The sequence below is a fragment of the Tetrao urogallus genome (genome assembly GCF_951394365.1).
Source record: "Tetrao urogallus genome assembly, chromosome: 16".
In the NCBI taxonomy this organism is placed as follows: domain Eukaryota; kingdom Metazoa; phylum Chordata; class Aves; order Galliformes; family Phasianidae; genus Tetrao; species Tetrao urogallus.
Window position 1 is genome coordinate 11,510,251 of NC_136829.1, and position 23,882 is coordinate 11,534,132.

The 23,882-nt window shown below is 39.9% G+C and overlaps 1 protein-coding gene across 2 annotated transcripts in view; it reads right to left on the minus strand.

The window, feature by feature from the left end:
* The window catches only part of GNAS (GNAS complex locus), a gene marked incomplete at its 5' end in the record, with an annotated part of 128,874 nt that overhangs the window by 20,590 nt on the left and 84,402 nt on the right, over nt 1-23,882 (minus strand). For both annotated transcript variants that reach the window (XM_079543453.1, XM_079543454.1), the window contains one exon: nt 11,804-11,901. In XM_079543453.1, coding sequence (XP_079399579.1) covers nt 11,804-11,901 — 98 coding nt within the window. The remainder of the gene's footprint in view (nt 1-11,803; nt 11,902-23,882) is intronic.

A 23,882-nucleotide genomic window follows, 5' to 3' on the forward strand; every position in this document is an offset into this window, starting at 1 on the left:
GTTGCAGAGGGAGAGAAGAGAAGGGACTAAGAAGGTATTTCTCTTCCCCACGTGGAGTGTGTGTTCCCACATCAACATACATGGGGGCTGGGAACCCAGCTGGGGCTCTGGCTGTGCACAATGATTGATTCTATTATTTTGCATAAAAGACATTCAAACAAGTATCCTCTTACACTGAGGATTATTGATCCTATTGCAAGGAAGCACTAAAAGACTTTGCAGTCTTGGCTCAAATATCTGCCCAAAGTTTAGAGGGCATCTTACACTTAAAACCTGCAAATCAGTCAATAAATATGCAATTCAAAACTGTGCTAGGAAGCACTGGCACATAGTAGTGTACTGAAATGATCACGACAGCTATAGGCTGTGCTGGCTCACCTACAGCTCTGATACCTGCAAGTAGATGCTATGCAACTTGAAACGCAGAAGACAATTGCAGGATTTCCATTTGTTCTGCATTACTATAATTAGAGTTCCGGCTCACGGCTCACACTAAGAACAGCAGCAAGGACTGGGAAGTGGAAGAGACTGAAATCAGGTGGGGCAGAAAGGGAGAAAGTCTAGAGAGAAAGCTTACTGTTTCTGGAGAAAAATACGTGTGTTCTTACGTGACTTAGGCTGTATCATCTGCTTACCCATGGTCACAATGTTTAGAGATTGTGTCTGTGTGAAATGCAGCTTTTATCACACCGCAGCATTGTAACTCCACTTCCTCTACCCAGCAGCGAATTGCTACATTCACCACAAGAAAGGGTACCTAAGTGCAGCAACTGATACGTCATACAATAGCTAATAACATGCAACTACTAAAAATAGCCATTTCCTTTTCTTTCTTCTATATTTTTCAGCAAGACATTTTTGCCATGTCCTGAACACTGGCTGCCCTGTGCTGATTGTTATGGCCAGAACTAGTGGCAGGTGCAGAGCTCCTCCCTTACCCTGTGCCACCAAGTTTAGATCCTACAGCTTCAGCCTCTAAAACTATAGCCACCTTCTTTGTATGAACACACAGGAAGGCTGAGGAGCAGAATGCCAACAAGCAGATGAGAAAATGCAGAAAGATTGTGACACTGATAAGTCACGCTAGAATTTACAGTGCATCTAAACACAGCTTCTAAGAGAACACATCTGGAGTACCTCTGCAGACAAGCATCTCATGCACTTAACAAGATTCCCTCCTTTGATTGAATTTACTTCAACTACAGAGACCTATGTTTTATTAACACATCTGAAGATTTTCTATTTCTCTGCTTAAGACAATAGAATGGGCGGGGAGAGGGGGGAGGGGAGGGAGAGAAGGTTGATAACATTGACACTGGGGTCACTAACTTTCTTGATTGTGACCCCAAACACCAAGCCTTTATAAACAGGAGAAAAACAACCATCCCAACCCCAAAGTGTTCTGCAGCACAGCTCCCTCCTGTTACCTACCTTACTTTTTCTAAGTGCAAGTTACACACATTTAGTGGAGTTACAGTCAAAGAGCATCCCAAGGAAGAGAAAAAATAATCAGCAGCTGACATGATGACAGAAGAATGACATTTTTCTAATGCATGGTTGATTTCCAGGAAGAAACTGTTCAGGGAGAATGTGTAAGTACAGACACATCTGTGTCTAACTCCAGACCATTTCAGTTTTCTGCACATCCAACATTACACCATGGATGTTAGGAACACATGTGAAACAACTCAGATTTTAGAACATACACTGTTTAAATAAGGATACCAGAACCTTATTTGCCCTGTAATTCATGTATGTATAAAACCAGCAAGCGCTTGTATAGATTTGGATAATTACAGAGTTCTGTTTCAAAAAAAAACAAAGTTTCATACAATATAAACAGAGTAATCGCCACTTTATCTCACAATCTACACTGTGATTTTCATTACATACAACAAAGGAACTACTCATGAGAACCAAACGAAGAGGGTAAACTGCACCCCTCATAATAACAGCCACAACCCTGTTCCGTTACTGTTTGTTTTTAAAGGTATTTGTTGAATTATTACAAACAACTCCTGCAGTCTGATGAAAGAATAAAACTGTACTGGGTGCAGCACAAATCTTTCATTTGTCTTGAGGGAAATCAGTTTCATACTCTTTACCAACACACGACTTTATCAGAAAACCAGAGCGCACAGGTTTGGGGTAATTAGCAGGACCTTCTTAATCAGCCCAGAAGAAAGCTCTGAGGGAAACAAACACATTTCACATCATTAGGAGCTGAAATGGAAGTACAGTACCAGCCCCTGCTCACAACCTCAGAAATCCTACCTATTTTTAGTTCACAATTCCAATAAGAAAACAGCTGGGAGTCCAATAAAAATATCTTGGTGACAAATTTAATGGACTGAACACTAAAGTTACTATTTTAAAATAAAGTTCCTAATTATCTTTCAAAACAAGAAGCAATTAAGCAGTGGTGGAGCCACAGCTTCACAAGAATCTGGTAAAGCTTGGCTCCAATCAGACTGAAACTGGGAAATGGTTCAACACCTTTCTGATCCTATGAACTGGTTGAGGGCCAGGATTCTATTTTAGGGTGGATTTTTATATATTTATTTACTTATTTTAATGAAAGCCATTCTGCTCTGACCCATCCAGCCCTGCTGTGCCCTGTTCTTCCCTGCCTGTCCCCAGTCACCCTCCCTAAAGCAAGGGACGCTCCTCGCAGCCGCACTTAGCATCCCACACAGAACAGGAGAAAGCTGGGAGGAAAACACAGCTCATGGTGCAGCTTTGGTACCCAAAGAGAGCTTGGGAAAATGAGAAATGCTCTTTGCTAACAAAATGAATGGATCCTAGAGTAGCTCAGCTCCATGGAACACAGGTGGACAGTGAAGCACTCCAGAGGCAATGGCCAAGGATCTCACCTAGCAAAGCCCTCTGAGAGGGAATCCACAACACGGAGCATATGGATATTTGTAAATTTTCAGAATGAATCACAATAAAATCAATTACAACCTGACACATTCTTCTCTCATCTGACATGTTCTTCTCCAAAACTCTCTAAACAGGTCTCTGAACAGCACAACATTTTAAATACCGGATCCCTTCATAAAACACTGTGATAATAACAAGCACATTATACCTGTCATCTCATGTAAGACACAAGACCACCCCCCGCTCCATCCATACAGCACATCTTAGTTTCAAAGCAAATCTCCATCTAGCAGGATCCTAGTGTCAGCCCATTTGGGAACGTATCATCCACGCTGCTAAGACAGAAAGAAAGAATCTCCAGGTTTGTCCTCTCACACCTTCAGCAAAACCATTTAAACGTACCAAAGACTCTTGATGATACCACAATACTTCATCATTATCGTAACAGCCTGAACAATAACATCCTTCACTCATTTGATTTCATTTAATTCTTCACACTCTCCAAAATCATCCAAGGATTCACTGATAGGAGCTTCTATATTCTTCCTCAAGAAGAAAAACGGCACCAATTAACAAATGGGGAAATTCAGCTGCATCAAGTCTGCTCTTTGGTAACAGAGCACATGGATGCTAAAGCAGCTGGGCTTGAAGGAAGAGGTGAGTGGTGAAGTGCTCCAGTAGCTGTGGTGGGCAGAGGCCATTCAGGGCAAAGCCAGGAAAAGAGCTGAGACTTACTGCCTTAACTGCAACACCTATTCATCACAGCGCACATTGTGAGAGCAAATGAAAAGATCACCAGACAACAACAGTCAGCAGACTCAACAGGATAAAGCTCAGCTCACTGTGGAGGCTCTGTGTGAGGAACAAATACCAAAGACAAACATCCAAGCTCTTTACCAAGAGAAGAGTTCACCTCCCAGACGTGAAGCTTACAAGGAGCCTAACTCTGACAGCCACTGATCTCAGAACATAAATAAGCATAACTCAGCTTAGATGTCTTAATAGCAGATGTGGACAGTGCAATCCAGACACGTCTTTAGCAACTTTCTGAGCACTACCTGCATTGGCAATATATTAACAAAGCAGTGAATACTATTCACATGTAAATCTCTATTTTCATTTATTTACAAAAATCACCTGGGTCTAAGCAGGTTTTGTGGTTTTTATTACAAAGACACAAATCTCTCCCTCAGGCCCACACAAAGCCATGCCCCCTCCTGCCCCTGCTGCTTGTTGTTCTGCAGCTATAGTTTATGAACATACTTTGGGGGAAGGGGAACCCTGCAGAGTATCCAAGGCACTTCATGGCCTTGACAGAAAATCTACTGGGCAGCCAGTATGTTTCTAGTGTAAATTACTGTCCAGATACTGAAAACCCCTCACTTGCATAACGAACGCACTGTAATTCAGCCTCATCTGCAGATACCCTTCTTGAAGACTTCGTTGGTGTATTATGACACAAATATCATTCTTTGCTAATTATATTTAAGTATAGCTGACTTTAACATGTTTCAGATACAAAAATCAATGTATAGCATGTAGCAGGGTAATCAGTTCAAAAACAGCGTTTTAAATCTCAAAACCTATCAGTGAGAGCCTGCCTATAAAATTGCTCTTAGTCACACTTGAAATCAGTCAGGGATTTCTCAGAGTTCATTTAGGACTCAGTCACATACTGTAAGAAATATTTCATAAGATTTAAAAGAAATTTGATTTAGTTTGCAGCACAGGCAGTGCAATCATCAGCACTATAACAAATAACACTGTGGTTTTTCAAATTCAGCTTCAGTTTGATAAACTCATTCACCTAACACAAGCTTAATTCACATTCTCACTCTCCGACAGCCCCTTTTGCAGTAAAGGCTTTACAACCACATTCTCTGCATGCAAGCACACGGCCTCAATAAACTTCTCAGCCCGCCGCTACATTTCTACCCAATGCAACGCAGGCACCATCTAGCAAAGATAATAAATTCAGCAACACCTGCAAATGCAGGCAGGCACTCTGACAAAAGAAGTTTAAATTAAAAACCACAGAGAAGGAACAGCTTCAGCATGTTATGAGAACTCTTGTGCTCGACGAGAGGGAAGCAGAGACCGTGTCAGTCAGCAGCACCGAGCACCCCCTCACTGCTGCCACAGGGACAAATCTGCAGTGTTTCAGCCCACGGAATAATGGAGAATCAAATCAGGTGCTTTCACATTGGACCAACCAATGGACTGGCCTAATTTCAAACTTGTAGCACAAAATTTCTCCTGCCTCCTATCTCTAGGAACACTGTTGCTTTTAATTTCTTTTTTTCCTAAGCAAGTCTTCAATCAGGTCTTACAATACCTTTTTAGGTCAATCTAAAGCAGTATTCTCTTCTCGTCTTGAAGTATTCCTTTTCTGCAGCAACACAGCCCAAGCTCCTGCCGCTCCAGCCTGCCGCCGCCATCCCCTCAATGCCCAGCACAGCCCTGGAAGAGTCTCCTTCCAGGCCCCTGTTCTGCACAAAGCTGGGCAGTGGAAACCTGGGGTGAGGAGGTCCTCAAGAAGCAATAATGACAGTTTTAGAACTCACTTGGAGTGGCTGCTGTGATTTTTCACCACTAAAGCAATCCTGTATGACTCCTGATAGAATAAAGGTGGCAATTCAAGATGTTGCTTGCTCTGTTTTTTAATATAGCTACTCAAATTTTACAGTAAAACAACCACATCTTCAAAATTACAGATTAAAACTTCAGGAGATACAAAAATGTAACACACCTGAATTCACAACTGCCTTACAGAGTTCACAGATACACAACTCTTCCTCTCATCATGGCTTCTTAACCTAAGTAATTCATTCTAGCATTAACACTGACTGCTATATGCCCTCATGTTTGCTCCTAAAAAGCTCAAGATTTTGTTTTCTTTGCTTAAACTTTGCTTTCTACCTATGATCATAGAAGATAATAGAGGATATTTACTACATTGCTGACAACTTCTATTCAAATACAATATTAAAATTCACACTGAAGAAGTTTTAGAAATAAACCAAGGCAAGTTGTATGGGCAAGCGCTCCATTTGCAGGTGAAAGACGATGCAGAACACAGTGGAAATGGGAGCTCATTTCTCAAAATCAGGTACCCAAGAACAGGTGAAGTATGATTAATCCTCAACTCTTGCAGGCATCAGCAAGAGATACATTTAAAGAGCAAAGTAGGACTATCTGGATGCAGGACTGGGTCAAGAAAGTGTGGACAAGTTCCAGGCTGGCTGTCCCATGCCGGACCCGGGTCCGGCTTTGCCATCCCTCAGCTGAAGGCTAAACCTAAAACCTGAAGACATGGAAAGGAAGCTGTTGTCTTCAGAAAGGACCAGAAAGGGATCGATGCACCAACAGAGGTGTAGGACAGTAGAGAAACAGAAGTGGCAGATGCATGAATGGGCTGGGTGCGAGGGGCTAAAAGCAGTGGATGAAGCTGGAGGCAGAAATCAGACTCCTGGAGCAGAGTTAAACGTGTTCAGAGTAATTCAGAACAATGTGGTGGGCTTCACACACACACCTCAAAAGCCTGTGACGTGACTTCTTCAATCACTCACATTTGGGGCATCTAAAGCTCTTTCTGCCATTATAGATCATTAATTTCAACATATGCATTATTAGTGTTCCTGATTCTAAACACTCATTCAAGCTACTCCACAACACCTTCTGTTTTATCTGGCTTCATACTGTGATGTAATTTGTTTCAGAGACTGAGAAGTTTATTTGGGGTTGAGTGTAGGTTGAAATTGTGAATTTATGATTAGCTGTGACAACAGTGGGAATGTGTTGGATTCATAATCCATTTATTGGCTAAATTTAGGTAATCCTGTCTTCAGTGCACTTGCCAGCAGACACATTCCTGCTACAAACAGTCAGCAAGAATGGGCAGATGGTTGGAGTAGTTAGGTATAAATCAACTTAAATATTCAGACTCCTTTTCTTGGTACTGACTTTGCTAAAGCCATACAAACTCAGGAGTTATTGTGCTTCCCATCATACTCAGCAATCTCTTTCTGCACCCAATATCCCACTGGACTGTGGAGAAAGTATAACCCGGGCTGTATTTTCTTCTACCTGAATTTAACTTTGTTTAGAATAGGGACCCTGCTTCAATGGAGTCAGTGCTCTGGAACAGTGGGTTTTACAAGTAAGAGCAAGAATGAGGAATTAGGGTCTATTCGTTGGCTCGCAAAAGAATTCATGTAGTGGGAGACAAGCTCATCAGCTTTAGACCAGCGAAAGGGGACGTGGATATTATTCTTCATGAAAAAAAATCTTTAGAAGTGTAACTGTTAGTGTCCATGGGAAGCTCATATGTGCCAGGGAAATCACTGTCCTGTTGAACAGGAGTACTCAGACACAGCCCTCGGAGCTGGAGAAGATGAAGGGAATGGCTCTGACAAAAAACACTGAGTAGAAAGAAAGTAAAAAGAAAAAGTAAGTAATAAATAGGAATAAGAACCCAGACTAACAGTACCACAGATAAATCAGCCACTATTTAAAAAGGTGAGACTTTCAGCAAACACATTTTACTGCATGTTCTCTGAAAGGAACTTTGTTGTGAAGTGAAACCAACGTGGAAGAAAATCATTAAGTACTCAGATCGGGACTCTTAATTGCTCTTACAAGTCAGCAAATCCTGAAGCAAAACACACCATAAATCTTAATAAAAACATAAAAAATTTACAACCCCTATCAAATCAGATATTAAGAAAACAGGACGTCCACATCTGCTGATCCTTCAGGAGCGCTGCACAGCAGTCAGCTAATAGCTGCACTCGCCCCCTTTCTTTGATAAGTATTTTAAAAACAAACATCTTAAAAAATACTTCTCATAAAGCTCTTCTGGAGCAGCCTGGCACAGTTTCAAGCTATCAGAGTGGCTCTGCTGGTGCTGAAGTTCAAGAAATACAACTCCCTGCACTTCTACCAGCAGCCTGCCCACGTTTCCTCTGTCCATGAAATGGCAGACGGCAGGAGAAAGCACAGCGAGGCTTTCCAGCAGGAAATAGCGTGAGAATAGGCTCCCAACTGCTACTTCCAGCCCTTCCTGATAGTGCAGGGTGTGAAACGGGTTGCAAATGCTGTCTCTCACATTATTTCCTTTTCCACTCTGGCCAAAACCAGGAAGCGTCAGCTGGGAGAAACGAAGTGAAAGCAGTGTAAAACGAAGTGAAAAATCGAACTGGGGGCCAATGAACCATGCCAAGCCAAGGCTAGATAAAGCAAAAAATCAAGTATTTGTGGGTACAGCCTAATAGCAGGAAGAGTAGAAAGGAGCCCTTGGAGGCTTTACGTATCCAAGCTTTGCTTGCAATTCACTGCAAACAGTGCTAATCAAAAGGCTACCGACATCAAAGCAGTCTTCTGGACATCCACAGATGCTGCACCAGGCAGCACAGTGACTGTGCTGGCATCCTTCAAGCCCCCATACCACCAACAGCCCATAGGTATGGGAGAGATCCTGCTTATTCCAACTGCGGAGTATTTGTGAGGCTTTAAGAACAAAGATCCTCAAATGAAAACAGAGGTTGAAATATAGTAAGGACAGCACTTCAAAATGCTCGTGTTTGTTTATACTTGACAGAAGGCATAGATCTGACATGCAGGTTTTGGCACAGTGGAAATGACTCTTAGATTCTTAATATTAAGTAATATACTCCGAATAACATGAAATCCTGCTCCTGCAGAAAAGAAACATGAAGGACGGTTCATCACTTATTACCATTTGGAGTTTTCTGCATTCTAGACACTTCTGTGTTCTTCTGTTTATTATTAGTCAGGAGGAGTATCACATGGCAGCTCCAGTAAAAACATTTGTTCTCTTCTATACACATCCCCAAAACATGCAAGAGCAACGAAATCTGGTCTCTTAGATGCTGCTTCCTCTCACAGTTAATATATATATTCCCCACAGAGAGAAACCTCCAAGAGCACAGTGCTCTAGAAGCAGAATTGAAACTAATTACTTAGTAAGTTGAGCTAAGAAAAGGGAAACAGCCTCCTTTCCTTTCTCTCGGGACCATACAGTGTGCCCAGGCAGGAAGTACAGTAAAGCTCATGACGAGCAGAGGCAGCTCTTCTTCAAAACGAATCAAGTTCCTCAGGAGTGACGTTTTCACTAAGCCAGTAAACTTGAGAATAAAGGGTGGGAAACCAAAAGGGCTCTCCAACAGATGGGGCTGCTGCTCAGGTCTCCCAGCTTTACACCCATGATGATCACAGCTGCACTCAAGCAGCCGGGCCGCTATCTGTGGCTGTCCTACAGCTTTCAGTGTGAGCCACTTCAGGCAGGACCTTGAGGGAGCAACAGAAGGTGCAGACAATGCTACTGCTGACTTCTTGTGGGGAAACACTGAAAAGCTGTAGTAAGGCATCATGAAGAGCTGTAGTTACTGCTGAGGAGCAGGTAAAAAATGCCACTGCTAACCTCTTCATAATTACATCAGTGTTACGGAGATAGAACACATTATGTTGGGAATTATCTTCATTTCCACTTCTCTGCTGAAGGACAAGCAGCCAGAAGTGACTTTTTTCCCCTGCTTTCATCTAAGAGAATTCCTGACTTAATCAACTTGTTCCCTGTGTTAAATGACTCCACAACAAGACAGGCTTTGCACTAAGAAATCACACTTCAATATTAAATAAAAGAAATAAATAGATAAAATTACGAAGAGCAATAAAAAGAAACACTGTTTAGAATTTTAAAACGGTTCTCCAGACTAAGAATCCTTTAACATTTAATTATTTAATCAACTTTTAAGAGCAAGAAAGGAATTTTTGGAAGCTGGCTGATTTTGAAAGAGAAAAGATATTTTTCGGTTTTCCATGCTTTGCTTGTTTTAAACAGGCACCTTGGTAAGAAGAAAACCTGAGGACAAAGGACTCCAAAGGAGGTGACAAACTCCAACACCCCACTTTCTCTCTTACCTCCTATTAGCTCTAATGACAGCAGTTTGCACACTCAAATTAAAAGCCTGCATTCAATAAATCTCAGCAACATTTCGTATTTTGCCTCTGCTGCATTTTTTTACAATGTGCTCCCTGGGTTCATTTCCCAGTATCAATCACACCGGATTTTACTGGAAGCAATTTTTGTCAGGTCTCTTGAAAATTTAATGTGATAAAAACAAGCACAGAATTTTAAAGCATTTCACCTCCTAGCAAACATTTAGCAAACATTACAGCACTGTTCATAACAGAACATGCAACATAAGACACCACCAGTGCGAGACCAGAAGTGCCAGAATGGGCACGAACTACCAACAGAAACGAAAAGGAAGGTCCTTCTGCTTCCTTCCACGGAAGCAATGCCATACAGTTTACAACCAAACTGAATAAATTGATAATCATGACAGTTATTTAGAAGATGACAGCAATGGTATCTTAGGGGAAATAAAAAAAAAAAGAAAGTACTGTCAGCAATGTACAACATTTAATTTTGGTTCTATGGACCCACGATGTAACATCCAATGTTCCACTAGATGGAGCAGGATGGTAAAACCATCCCAAAGGCCATTCCCCTCGCTGACCCATGAAAAAGTCAGTGTCCAGCAATCAAAAATGGCAGCAATTTCAGCTTCCTTCAGTACATTCAGGGAAGACCAAAATTTGATCTTCTAAAAATAGAGCAACACAACAAAACCTTGGTGCTTAGCAATACTTCTCTTCCAGTGCCAGAAGATGACTGTGAAAAAAACACTAGCCAGAAACACTAAGAGATAACCAAACACTGACAGAAACAAAGCAATCTGTTTCCTTTTTCTGACAGCTTTACACTATAAAGACAAAACTTAGTGGATAGTTGACAGAAAACGAAGATCTTGTAATATTTTTTCATTTAGTAGCAAATGAGCTTGCAAGGAGATCCATGCCAAATGATCAAACATTAGTCACCTACTGGAAAAGACATTGCTACACATCAAACAAATTCACACTAGAAACAATGGCAAAACTTCAAAGGGCCTTTGAAAGACCTGGAGCTGAGCAAGTCATAGAAAAATTATCTTCCTGGTATCTTCAAACAGAGCTAATTGTTGATTCACCTCTAAGGCTACCTACCCAAACAAAAAATGAACCTTACAAATTTTATTTCACTAAATGTTCCTTATGAGAGTTGGTAGCAGACAAACCACAGTCCTCCTTCATCATGAGAAATGAGGAAGCTTCTATTTCCTTGACCATTACAACTTATTTCCATATCTCCAAAAGAAACAGAGTGTAAGCTAATAAAGAGCAGTCTTAACAATTAATTTTCGAAATTTAACTCCTGCAGTTCTTGAGTTACATCATGAAAATATCAGGAATTCTCACAATTATCACAAATATATTGCAATTAAAAAACAAATCTGAACCATACTGTACTGCTGTATGTAGTAAATAATGGCAAACATGTAGCAGTCTCTCTCAGGACAATATTAATTACCACAGTGGTGGAAACAACAGAAAGGAATGGATCATTCTCAGATATGTGCTCCAAGGTACACAAGCAGAAGTCTTGGTGACCGATCACAGGCTGTTGCCCATGAATGTTGCTGCCATTTTTGTTTTCAGATAAAGAAACTGCATCAAAAGCAAAAGCTTGTGTACACTGTACTTCCCAAGTCATTAAAATTTGCTGTAGGATCTAAAGTTGACTGTCACGTGGTGTAAATGGGAAATCTGGTGTCAGCCTATGTCAAGGTAGTGGCAAGGTTTTCAACGTAGACATTACTGTTGAAGTGAACACCAGCTAGACAGATCTCTGGAAATGGAAATAGATCTCTGAATGGCTAATTAGCAGGAATTTACTCCATGGCACCCAATCCTTATTTTCCAAAGTAGAACAGTAAGCATCAGGATAACCCAAAGGACTTTAAAACAAACTGTATCTCACGGTCCATATATAGCAGAACAGAGCAATACTTACTACTGTGCACAATCAATCAGCTGATATTCATTAGATCTCTCATAGCAGGCTTTCACACCGTCGTCTTGCCAAAGTGTTTTTGTGTGTTCATAAAACTCCTGAAGGAGAAAAAACATTATCAGGAAAAAAAAGGTTATATGTGAGGAGAATCAGCAATGATAACGTATCTTTACCACTTAAAAATGGAAACTGGTAGCATTCTAACACACATAAAAAAGCATTAAACACCTTGTAGACGACTGCAAGTTCCACTGGCTTTCTTAGCTCCTCAGATTTAGAAGAACTGCCTATCAATCATTCTCACTAAGTCCAACTGTATTTTGAAGCCTTGGAAGAAGGGTTAGCTTTTTATTAATGACAACTCTATTGGCATTTTTAGTAATCCCTATCATTTGGTAACAGTTGCTCTTCAGCTCCTGGCTCCACTGGATATTGTGTTTCTTTGGCTGTCAGCACTGCTTTCTTCTGCAGTGAAACACTGTGTCTCAGTAATTCCAACACAAATGCAGAAAACGATCGTTAGGTTTTACACTATTTTGTTTTCCACCTTAGTGGGGCTCTCTGGGAACCACACAGACATTTGAGTGGCACTGCTTCTAACAGATTTGCTCCCTCGCAGCACAACTGCAGAAAAAAGCTACAGAAAAAACTCATTGATACAAAGCTGTAAGGTTAGTGCTATCAAAATACAAATTACACACTTAAAAATTATAAACAAACTATAAATTGGGTCGTACTTTCATTGCTACTGAATGCACAAAATAATAGTAAATGCACACTCTTATTAAACAATAATCTCCACAGTAATCTTTTCTTCAGTTTCTTTAAAAGACAGGAGAAAGTCCATATATAGAATTAAGTGAATCTTTTTGGCCTGTTCCATGCTTTTATGAACTGCTCAAGAACAAAAGATCAGCTGAATTTCTTTCATACGTGCATAAATTTTTACTTGATTGCAAGTATCAAGAGACTGTAAAAATATGTGCTGTTAAAGGAATTAAAAGGGAAATTGAAATATTAATTCCTATCCCCAGTTCTCCCACTTCTAAAATAACATTTATTGGATGCTTTTGAAAGTTTCCTAGTTTTTGGTAGTTTGGGAGGCCTTCAATCTTTGGCTGTATCACAGTATAACGAGGGAAATACCTTTCCTAAGCAAAAATCAGTAGGAAGAGAAAGTAAGGGAGAGGGAATTGTTTGGAATCTCACATATTTAAACCAAAGCCAATTTGAGCCCAGAATCATCTGTATTCCAGGCTCGCTCTTACACACCCTTTACCAATGGCCAAGACCAGCAGCCACTCTGAGCATTACTGCTGAGGTTGACATCACAAAACAGGCACAAACGCAACACAAAAACGTTCAGATCTTTTATTGGAGAGCTGGAACATCTGACAACCTTGAACTGCCACAAAAATGAGGCTCAGAAGTCCTTATTTTCTTCTGGCTTTCACTACAGCTACGATATTCCGGAAGAGAACTAGAATAAAGCAATTATTCCAAACAGCTTATCAATCCTGTCATAACTCATGAAAAAAAATATTTGGAGTAGTTTCTGCAATCAGACTCTTAAGCGGGATGAAAAGTAAATCCAGTTCCTGGTCCTACCATAAACACGTTGATAATAAAAAGTCTGGGATTTAGTTTAACAGAACTGTTACACAGTTCCACAAGGTCCTTCTTGTGCTGTAAGGACAGTTTTGAACTTCCCAAAAGAACGTGGATTACAATAATCAGTGTTTCTGCCCTGTTAGGCCACATCAGTAATAAAATCCTCGGTGCTGCCCTCATGTCTGCCCCGCGAATCCGAGCCACAACCAGCAGCACTCAGGCAGTCCTCTGAATATGGCAGTCCTCTGTTAACTGTCCATGCGGGCTGGGAAAAGAATTCAAGTCCACATTCTTTGAACTTTGTATTTGCATTTCAAAACAGAGATCTACAGAAAGTAACAGGCAACACGTTATACCAAGAAGCAATATTATTATTATTTTATTTCTAACTGAAGTACATGGCTTGTGACAGCCAAGTAAGAGATGCCTTGTTAAGCAACCTTTTGTCTTTAGGCCTCACTAAAAATATCTTCACATAATTAGGGACCGTTGCTGACGAGAAAACTCACCAATGAGAAGCTGGAACCAGACATACAGAGTTCAACTTGTTATATAAAAGTTCTTGCTTTATACTTTTATACTAGAATGAGTGATTTTGGAATCAGGAAGCACTAGCTAATCACAAAAACAAAACAAAAAACCCAACCAAACAAAAAAGACCCAAACCAGATTCCCTGCCCCCCTCCTTCACTCTCCCTCAAAAAGAAAAGCACACCTACACTAACCACAATTCTGAAATAATATTTAAGAAAAAGAATAACATAAGAAACCCTCAACATCCCATCTGAGTCATGGAATGTTGCCTAGGGGTGCTCTCAGGGAAGATGAGCAAAACCACAAGATTTGTTAAGTATTTAGGTGGAAAAAGGGCTTCAGAGGCGACCAGAAAAATCAAGTGAGTAACAAGGTTTTGGGTTTCTTTTTTTGAGTTAAGGAGGTCTAATTTGTATGAGTTCTCTAAAAATAATGAGTTAGGAAACAAATTAACCAAAAATTGCAGGCAAATTTCCTGAAAAGAAATAACCAGAAAACTAGTCCTTACATGTCTGCTTCTTGTTTCCTCAACACTGATTCATTTGCTGGCACGTTCTAATACAGACTCTACAGCAACATCAACACAGGTTTCTTTTGCACTAATAATGGAACTCCTAATAAAAGAGCTAAAATAAACAAGTAATGCTAAATAACATTTTGGTTTGAGACAATATTCCACAATAAACGGGATTTAAACATTAGGTTGAAAACAATCCACAGTATTTGACAAGTACGGCCCTATTATCCATTCTTGCCCCACTTGTATTTAAAACAACAACAAAAAATACCCATTCGAATTACATTATTTGCCATTTAAAAATGCTGCAGTTACATAATACACACCCAAGATCCTGTTTAAACTATAGCTGAAGCTGTGTAAAGCAACAAGAGTCAACACAACCAACGACAGACAGCATGGCATCACCAACCAAGGCGAGAAGTGAATTCTTGCAAAGACTTTACACTCTTGGAAGTGCTGATATCACCCTAAAGAGGGAAAGGTCCTTGTATAGAGCACGTGGGGAAAGTCATGCTAACGTAACACAAATCTGAACAGCACAAGCAGGGCTTGAGATTGAATGTGTTCAAACCAGGCAGGGGCACAGTTTGAATTCTGGGCACAAGCCCTAACGCTACCAGGTACAAAAAACGGTCTGGGAAACCTTCCCTGCTCTTACTCGACTGAAGCATGAAGGATGATGATTTGCTGATTGTAGGAAACCTTGTATCTTGCTACAGCTTAAATAACACCATAAAGCTTCAACACTTGTACATGAAAAGAAACGCGCTCAAATGTTAATGTTTTATTTAGTAGAGGACACCTTCTCCACCTTCTGAAAGTTTCCCCATACAGTGAACCAAAAGGTAACATTTGTGAACTGCCCACATTCATTGACAGGAATGCAATCAGACCTCTGGAGGGAAAAAAATCAGTGGAAATTGCCTTGTAAAACAGATGCTTGGAAAGCAGCACTTTGCTCCAGGAAGATCATACCAACACAGCCCTGAGGTAGAAAAAGGGCAATGCACAGCCTGACCAAGTTAAAATCCTCCTTGTGTTAGGAAACTTCAATGCATTAAATAAATGGAAGCAGGCGATGAGTGCTTTTTAAAAGTCAACCAGAGAAAGCGTTAAAGAACTCAAACATTGTGAGTATTTGGGGTTGTTAAAAAAAATAACCCTCAAGAGATAAACTCCAGGCCTGGGAAAAAAACAAGGAACCAAGATTCATTTTTGAGAGATATTCTAAAAGGATGAAATATTAGCAGAAAATGAAAGAGAAAAACTGGACATACTGTCTACATGGTTTTGTTCCCTCCAAATATATAAATGCTCAAGAGACTTTTAAAAAATGTTTATGAAGCAATGTTTTATAGGCATTAGGATGTTGGCAGGGAAAAGCATTGGCACAGTAATTGCAACTGTGACACCATGTCCACAGGAGCCTTAGCATGGATATGCAACACTACCTTTTCTTTGTAAAATACAGGGTGGATCTGTCAGCAGAATAGCTTATTTACTGCCTTCAGTAAAATCAATGCCAGTGAGAAAACCCTACCTACTAAAAGGTGTGTGCAACCATTACACAACGTTGTGGTTAAAACTGGGATTCAGTTCCTGGGCAAAGTTCAGTGTCCCATGAAGTTACTCATTTCATAATAAGAGTTTTAAATATGTCATCCACTTAAAACCTTATGATTAAAGGTCAAACTAAATCAGCTTCTAAATGTAAAACTGTATCTTGGACGTTTGCTTTACTTTCAGGACAGTTGGGTTGCTCTCCATTCCCTAATGAACTGTATTAAAGCAACACAAGGTCACAAGGACAGCACAGCAGCATGCTGCATTCCACTGCAAACTGAACAGGTTGATTTCCTCCTTTCAGGATAGATAAACACACAACAAATTGATTTGTTTTTCATTGCTCATTGCTGAAAACAAGCAATTACGATTGACTGTAAGGCCACTCAGCCAAGGAAGCCAATGGTGTCCTGTCACTCTCCCTGTGTTCTACAGCATGTTAAAAATGTGTCAAAGTGGACAGTTTAATAAGCCACTTGAGTAGGGAAACATCTGCATTCCTGCTGGTGTGAACAAGTGTTAATTACTGCTTGCTATTTTAGGGGAAATATGCCAATGATATCACAAAGGAAATGCATACCTACAAACAGTTGAAGATATTCTGCAGTTGCTGGCACAAGTCCAGAGCTGGATACAGAACTCTTTGGGAGAGGCTGGAGTACTCAGTGCTTCCCATAACTGAGTCAGAAATATTTTCAGCAAGGACTCAGCCTTATTATCAATAGTTTTTCGTGTTTAGAAAGAAGAATAAAGCTGAAATGTTTGGGGTTTTTGCTTAAGCAATTTTCACATTCCCCACAGAATCAAAAAAACCCAGGACGCGGCTAAAGCCAACAATGTGAAGAGAACTTTATTCAAGAAATTCCTGTCACGTCTGAAGCTTCATCTCTTCCCTCAGTTAAGAGTTTCAAAGGCCACACTATTTGACAAATGCATCAACACACAGTTTTATACCCATTCTGTACCAAAGTGCCTTTGGTTAAAAGGCCTCAATAGAGCATCACCACGAACTGTTGACACTCCCTTTTATTTTTATTTGCACCAGAAGTGTAATGTGATGAGCCCCACTAAGATATAATTCTTTCATAAATCCCCTATTCAAAATGCATCACTCTTCTTAGAGAGGAAGAACTCTTCTGGCATGAGCACTGAGATGGAAGCTCAGCAGATATGAACCCCCCATTTTGTCAAGATTTCTCTGTAATTTTGATTACACGTGGAAAGAAAGCAATTTGTTAATTAAACCTACTGATGGTACAGAAGACTTTCATGCTATCTCTGCTCTCTCTCGGGGCAGCAGAGAGCTGTGGCAGAGGCCACCCAATCAGGAGCTGTTTTTGCAGATCTCTGGCTAGGAAGGAAGGTTTAATAAAATTCTGAAACATCTCCTTTGACCCTTAAATTAGCGTTTGGGGAATGTCTTTGATACTACATAATTTAGTTGCTTTTTATGTAATGAATGTAAGTGTTTACTTAAAGCAAATAGTTGAACCAAATAGCCTTAACAGCTTATGGAACTGCTGAGAAACAACGACACTTCACATAATGAGGTGAGCATGGCACCACACTGCAACAGCCTCCAGGATGGAAACCAGAAGTCTGTTCTTGCCAGAAACTTCCACCAACAGAAATAGGTAGTTAAAATAGTTCCTTCCTATTCTAAGTTAAGACAAATCCCAAGAAAAGATCACCAATTATCACACAGTCTTTCTGAAGAATCAGCACCTGTGTTGGTGAAAGTATCAGAGACACCAAATACTGTCTATGTGAACACCGAAGACATATGTGAGGATAACAGAAGCATATCTTATTAGCTCCTACCACATATTAATATGCAATGAAACAAGCAAAACAAACACATGAAGAAACGTGATTTTGTAGAAATTCATGCTTTCATTTGTGTCAAAGACAAGTCATTTAATTCATGTAAGTAGGAATGCACACGCATTACTACAGCGTACAACTATGTACAATGTAGAACTTCTTGTGTAAGTTCTTAAGCTACACCCAGTATTTAGCATTTTTCCAGAAGGGTGCTGTAAGAACTACTGAAATCATTTCAACAACCCTGATGTTCCAAGAGTGCTACCCTGAATGATAGTTCAGCACCGTGCTTTAAAAGGATTACTGGTTTTCCTCATATCCAACCTGAATTCCCCCCCTTCATCTCACATTACAGACAAATTGAAATTAATTTTATTTAGTTGTTTTTCCTGAACCCAAGAAAACACCTTTGGGAAGACAGAAATAAACTAAATATTTAGATCACAAGAAGGAAAAAGCTAATGTTACTCTCAGTTGGAGACCGTCCTACCAAAATGAAAAGGAAGTAAAGAAAACCTGGAAGGCTTCTTGTGCTCTCCCAAAGGTAAGCTGAAAACCCTGACAACTTGCTGGTTTGCAGGAAGGTGGGACTCTACTGAAGACTCTACTGCAGTTTTGTTGTATGACCAAAATCACATCCACAGGGCAATGTGCACATTTACTTTGGTGCCCAATCTTAATAGAGACCATTACAGAAGTAATTGTCAAGCTACAGCAACACCAAGCAGGCTCACAGGTGAAATTCTACTTCGTCTATTGGTGTATGCATATTCTGTGACAGTGTCTTACTGTGATTAAAACCAGAAAATGCTTAAGAATTTCTATATTAAATTTATGCCTATTTCCTGTTTAATTCAGCTGACAGCTCTTCTGTTTCAGCATAAATTGAATTAATCTGTTCTTGTTCCTCAAGACTGCTCTGAAGAAAACAAAGATGATGTATCAAGAGAAATTAAGTCATCATTTCTCCAAATGAATTTCTAAATGTGAACTTACAAACCTACAAGTATGGTATGGTGGGAACTGACTCAATAAAATACAAATTTGAAGAAAGCATTAGCATTTACTTTGAATGTTAATCAAATTAATTAATAATGAAGTAGAAGTGTATTTGTTATTTTTATTTTCTATACAATAAAAATGACTACAGTGCAGAAGAGATCTGCAAATAATGTCATCTGGAAGTCCTGGATTGTAGATTCTCCAAATTGAGGAAATACTGGATTTTAACTAAACTACATGAACACCTCAATCAAAACACAGCAGAATTCAATGCATGCTCCTTTAATTTTCCCAGTCAGTAACAACTTCACCTCATACTCAAAATGCATTCTTGTTTGCGGCATTTTACAAGCTGAAGCATAAGAAATAAAAGCACCCCATTTTCACTGCCATTAGAAATAGCTGTTAAAGGCAATAAAATTCAGATTACTGAAGGAGCGAAGCGAGTTGTTTCTGCAGATGCTGCCACATTTAAGAACTGTATCAGGTGTTGCTGGAAGAACTGCAGCATGCAAACCAAGACACCAACCACAAGGTTAATTATTAAAGCCGCTTTACCCTTCCATTTCATCTCACATCTGTTCACAGAAGTCAGAAGGGACACTTCTTTCTTTCTTTCTTTCTTTCAATACATGGGTACTCATAATTTAGGCTATATTTAAAGTCAAGTACCAGAAAGAGCAAGTAAAGAATACTTCTGAAGATCTCCTATCACATCATTTTGCTGACGCTGTTTCTAGTACTCTCCAATCCTTCTCATTTACAATGTATATTTGCACATCCACCTTTTCTAACACTTTCGCACCTCAGGATGCTTAAATATATGTCCAGGATGTATTGTCAGTATTTTGTAAATGACAAGGCATACAAGACACTCATAAAAGCACACAAGACAAGCGAGGTGACTTGCTTCAAGTCATAAAACAAGTCTGGACGCTTCACTTGCTGGTAGCTACCAGAATTCCACAGAACGGTGTGCAGACACCCAAGGTAAACAGGCTCCAGCCTCGCTTCCCCAGCACAGCACAGCTACGCCCCCCAGAGAAAGTGCTTTGCCTGCTTCCTCACCTGTGTGCCGAAAGCACAGAGCCCCATGAGAAGTGTCTCCCATTAGAGGGGAACGTGTTCGTTGTTACCTCATTAAGTAGGTAATGCTGTCAAACCAGAAAAGTTCTCTGCCTCTTCCATGATGTATTTTGATATGAATAACAAGATATCTATCATGGCATGGATCGGGTTGGTATTATCTGCAATTTTGCTTCCATAATTAAGGGAGGCTTTCGGCAGCAAACAGATCCCAGCTCACATCTTTCGTTCCTTCAACTGTATTTTCTTGTTTGTTTTTTTTTTTTTGAAGACACTGCCATTAATGTTTCCACCCTCTCCTCTGCCCTGACTGCACATTAATGTATTACACAACTTGTATCACTTCACTCCTACTGAACAGTGCACGGGAGTAAAGCAGCCCTCAAAAACTGCTTCCAGGTAAAAATAACCTCCCCAGAATAGAAGAGAGAAGGAGTAAGGGTTGCTGGGGTTATTTTTAACCTGGAGCAGTTCAATGCTCTGATTTACGTGGGGACCCGAGAAGGTTTTTCTGGCGCAAGGCAGAGCGGCACTCAGCGGTGCGGTGGGGAGAGGGCCGGGCTGGCTGTGGGCGGATGGGATGTGAGGGCAGCTTTGAGGCTGAGGCCGGTGTGTGGTAACGCCAGGCCTCAAAGACACCACTCAGAAACCATAATAAAACCATTCAGCAGTGCTGGCAGTGGCAGATCCAAAATAACTACAATGGAGTAGTGTAATAAAAAATAAACAGGGACCGAAAAACCTGCAGACAATTTCACCAACACCCTAAAAACTGTCCCATCTCTTCTGTAGATCCATTTCCCTGGGTCTAGAGAAGCATAAACCTCAGCAGTGCCACAGTTATTTCAGATTGCAACAGTGGATGTTCTGAACCTACTGCCAACTGCAGTTACTATAGTATTTTCGGGAGACACATCTCCCACAACTGAGTCTACGTTAATTAAGAAAAGCTGAACAGTACTTACAGCTGCCTATTTTGACTACTTTACGAAGAGACTAAGACCCAAAACAAATGGGTTCTGTTTGGCAGTTTGGCTCACGCTGGTTGATCGTACTCATAGAACAAAAGCATTTCCTTTCCTCTTCTAAAAGTAATAACAAAAAGAAAAGGGATGAGGAAAAAAGCCACTATTACAGGTGGCATTAGGGATGGAGAAAATATCCTAGCCGCTGTCTGGTATGCAGAGCAGGAATACAAATACCACCTCCATGAGCCGGTCCATCCAGCACCAGCCTACGCTTGAAAAAGGTGGAAGCTCATCAGAACTATCAAAAATACTCATGCAGTTGATTTTTGATACTGCAAATATAGAAGCACAACTACATTGTATCTGGAATGAGCTAAATAGTGACAACAGTGATAGAAAAGTCAATTCTAAGCCTCATCTATGATAATCTCTCGTTTTTATTTTCTGTTTAAAATAATAGAATTTCTTCTTTTTTAAAATATTACTTATCATGGCATGATGTTAAAACACATGCCCAGTAGCAGTTATCACATGTGGGCATACAGATTCATACGAGCGCATCAATACGGAAAGATTTCTGCCTCACTCCTAAGGCTTTAACTGATGCACAATTACAGTCAGCCCAGTGATTAAAATTAAGTCCTTCCACTACCTCAGCTGAGTTGGTTTGATTAACTTGGGTTTTTTTTCAGTTTAACTTCCTTTTTCTTTGCTTAAACTAATCGTGCTGGTCAGTGACAACTTAATTACATGATAAAAACTCAGCTTTAATAAAGGCAACGATGATGGTCCTACGTAAAAGATAATCTTTCATTAAAAAATTGGCAGCGTAGCATTTTATAAAAAGATTTCTGCTTTCAGTACCTCTCCACAGAAAGCATGACCTCTCTTGTTCTCAGTGCTCATTCAAACCAACAAGGCTCGACATTTTTGGCAAGACTTAGTCCTTTCCTGTCCTGTCATTTTAGCAAGGATACATTTCCTAATGATGCCAATAGAACACTACATACAATATTTATCAGTGCTATTCATATTAACAATAGATTACATGGATCTGATTAGCATTGCAATTTCTTACACTGGAGTTGCCAATTTTACTAGAGCAAAAAGGTTTTCCAAATTTTACCAGACCAGTCACCACGCTGAAGCTTCCTTAGATACAATATATAACTAACATAAGGCTATTTCCACTTATAGAATATGATACCTCTTGCAAAGTGCTGAGCTAATATACATAATTAAAATGCAAGTTCAGTTTTTCTTGCATCAAAGAACTATAACCTACATTCTGACAATCTCAAAAATCAGATAAATACTAACTTATAAAGTCATCAAAGGTAAAAGGAGCCAACAATACTACTTCTAAACTAGTGGCTGATGTTTAAAACCTCAACCCTACAAACAGTTACCTATGAAATACTTCTTAAAGTCTACAAAACTAGCCATTAGTCAAAGTTAAGCATAGGCCTAAACTTCTGTAGACTCAGGGCTTAAAAATTTAACACAATACCTTTGCTCAGTGAAAGAAAACCCAGTTTTAGTGGAGCACAGTTATTCCTCAAGTTTCATGTTATCCAACACACTTCCAAAGACTCCTCAGTAGACTTGAAATTATTTATAGACCTGGTAAGAGTATATCTACTACTTTACACAGCAACACAGCACATAAAAGCACCAGACATCATCTAGTCACAGAAGCCGATGACTTACGTTCCGAACCTCAGTCCACTTTGTTGTCTCTCCTATCCAAGGATCTCAGAATGCATTGCAAACGTAAAAGAACAGACAAGTGCAATAGTACTGATCATTGCAGTTGCTACAAAAAACCAACGACTTTGTTTTATGAGAACCTCAGGCTATTACTAATTAGTGTAAATTAGCCCAATTCTATAAACAGATACAGCCAGGCTGTTGACACACACTTCCCTACTAGTAAATACTACTTACAAGAGGGCTTTCATTTGATTTGGAAGGGATCGCTGCTCTGCAGGCTACTGGAAATAAAAGATATTGACTATTTATTTTTATATTAAAAACAGCACTCAGAGTAAAAAGAGAACTTCCCTAGCTGTATCTAAGCATTACTTTATGTTCCCAAAAAAAATTCTGAGGGCAAATTTGTTTGTTTTGGTTTTCCTTTGAAGAAACACATTAAAAATACTTTTGCTAAATGGGAAGAGCCCCAGCCAACACTGAATTGAAAACATATTCTGATTCAGACTGAAACCGAATAGGAAATCACGTCAGAACTCTTCATTTGTCCTCAGTGCATATTTGATATGAATTAAATTAACACATATCCAGCACATACCTGCCTGGCTTGCTCCCTTACTGCTATACAACCAGCTCTTTCAGGGAAAAGAAAAAAATAATCACTGCATTCCAACTGAACTGAAGAAAAACCTCTCTCTGAGATAGAGGAGATGAGGAAAAAAGTATTTCAGTAAGAAACAGGTCACAGAAACTTGCTACAGCACTGTTACAGACTGCAAACTCAACTATCATGAGACAATGGGCAGCAGGAGAGCTGCAGGCACCTGGCCAACTCAAAAGCGTGCAGGGTGGAGTACAAAGCTGCTGTTCTTTCCCTCAAATATTCTGCTAACACTGTCCTTAAAGTACAAAATTCTTTGTCCAACTGCAGAAAGATCTTCAATAAATTGACAAAATGTTCCTGCAAATAACACCGAGAGCTATCAAACAGGTATCTCAGAAAATATCTCAAAATGCCTTAAGATTTCTTAAGATAGAATCATAAAATGGTCCTAAAATGATTAATATTACATTCTATGTGCTACAAACTTCCCTCTTTCCATCCATCTTTCTGTGCCTGCTCATTGCTAACGCAACACAACACTCATATTGCTAATAGCACATTACTTTTGCCTTGTACACAAAGCAAGTTCCAAGTTGTTTTTCTCTTTGTAATAAAGGCTGACAGAAGCAGCTAAGTTCCCAGAAGCAGCAGTTG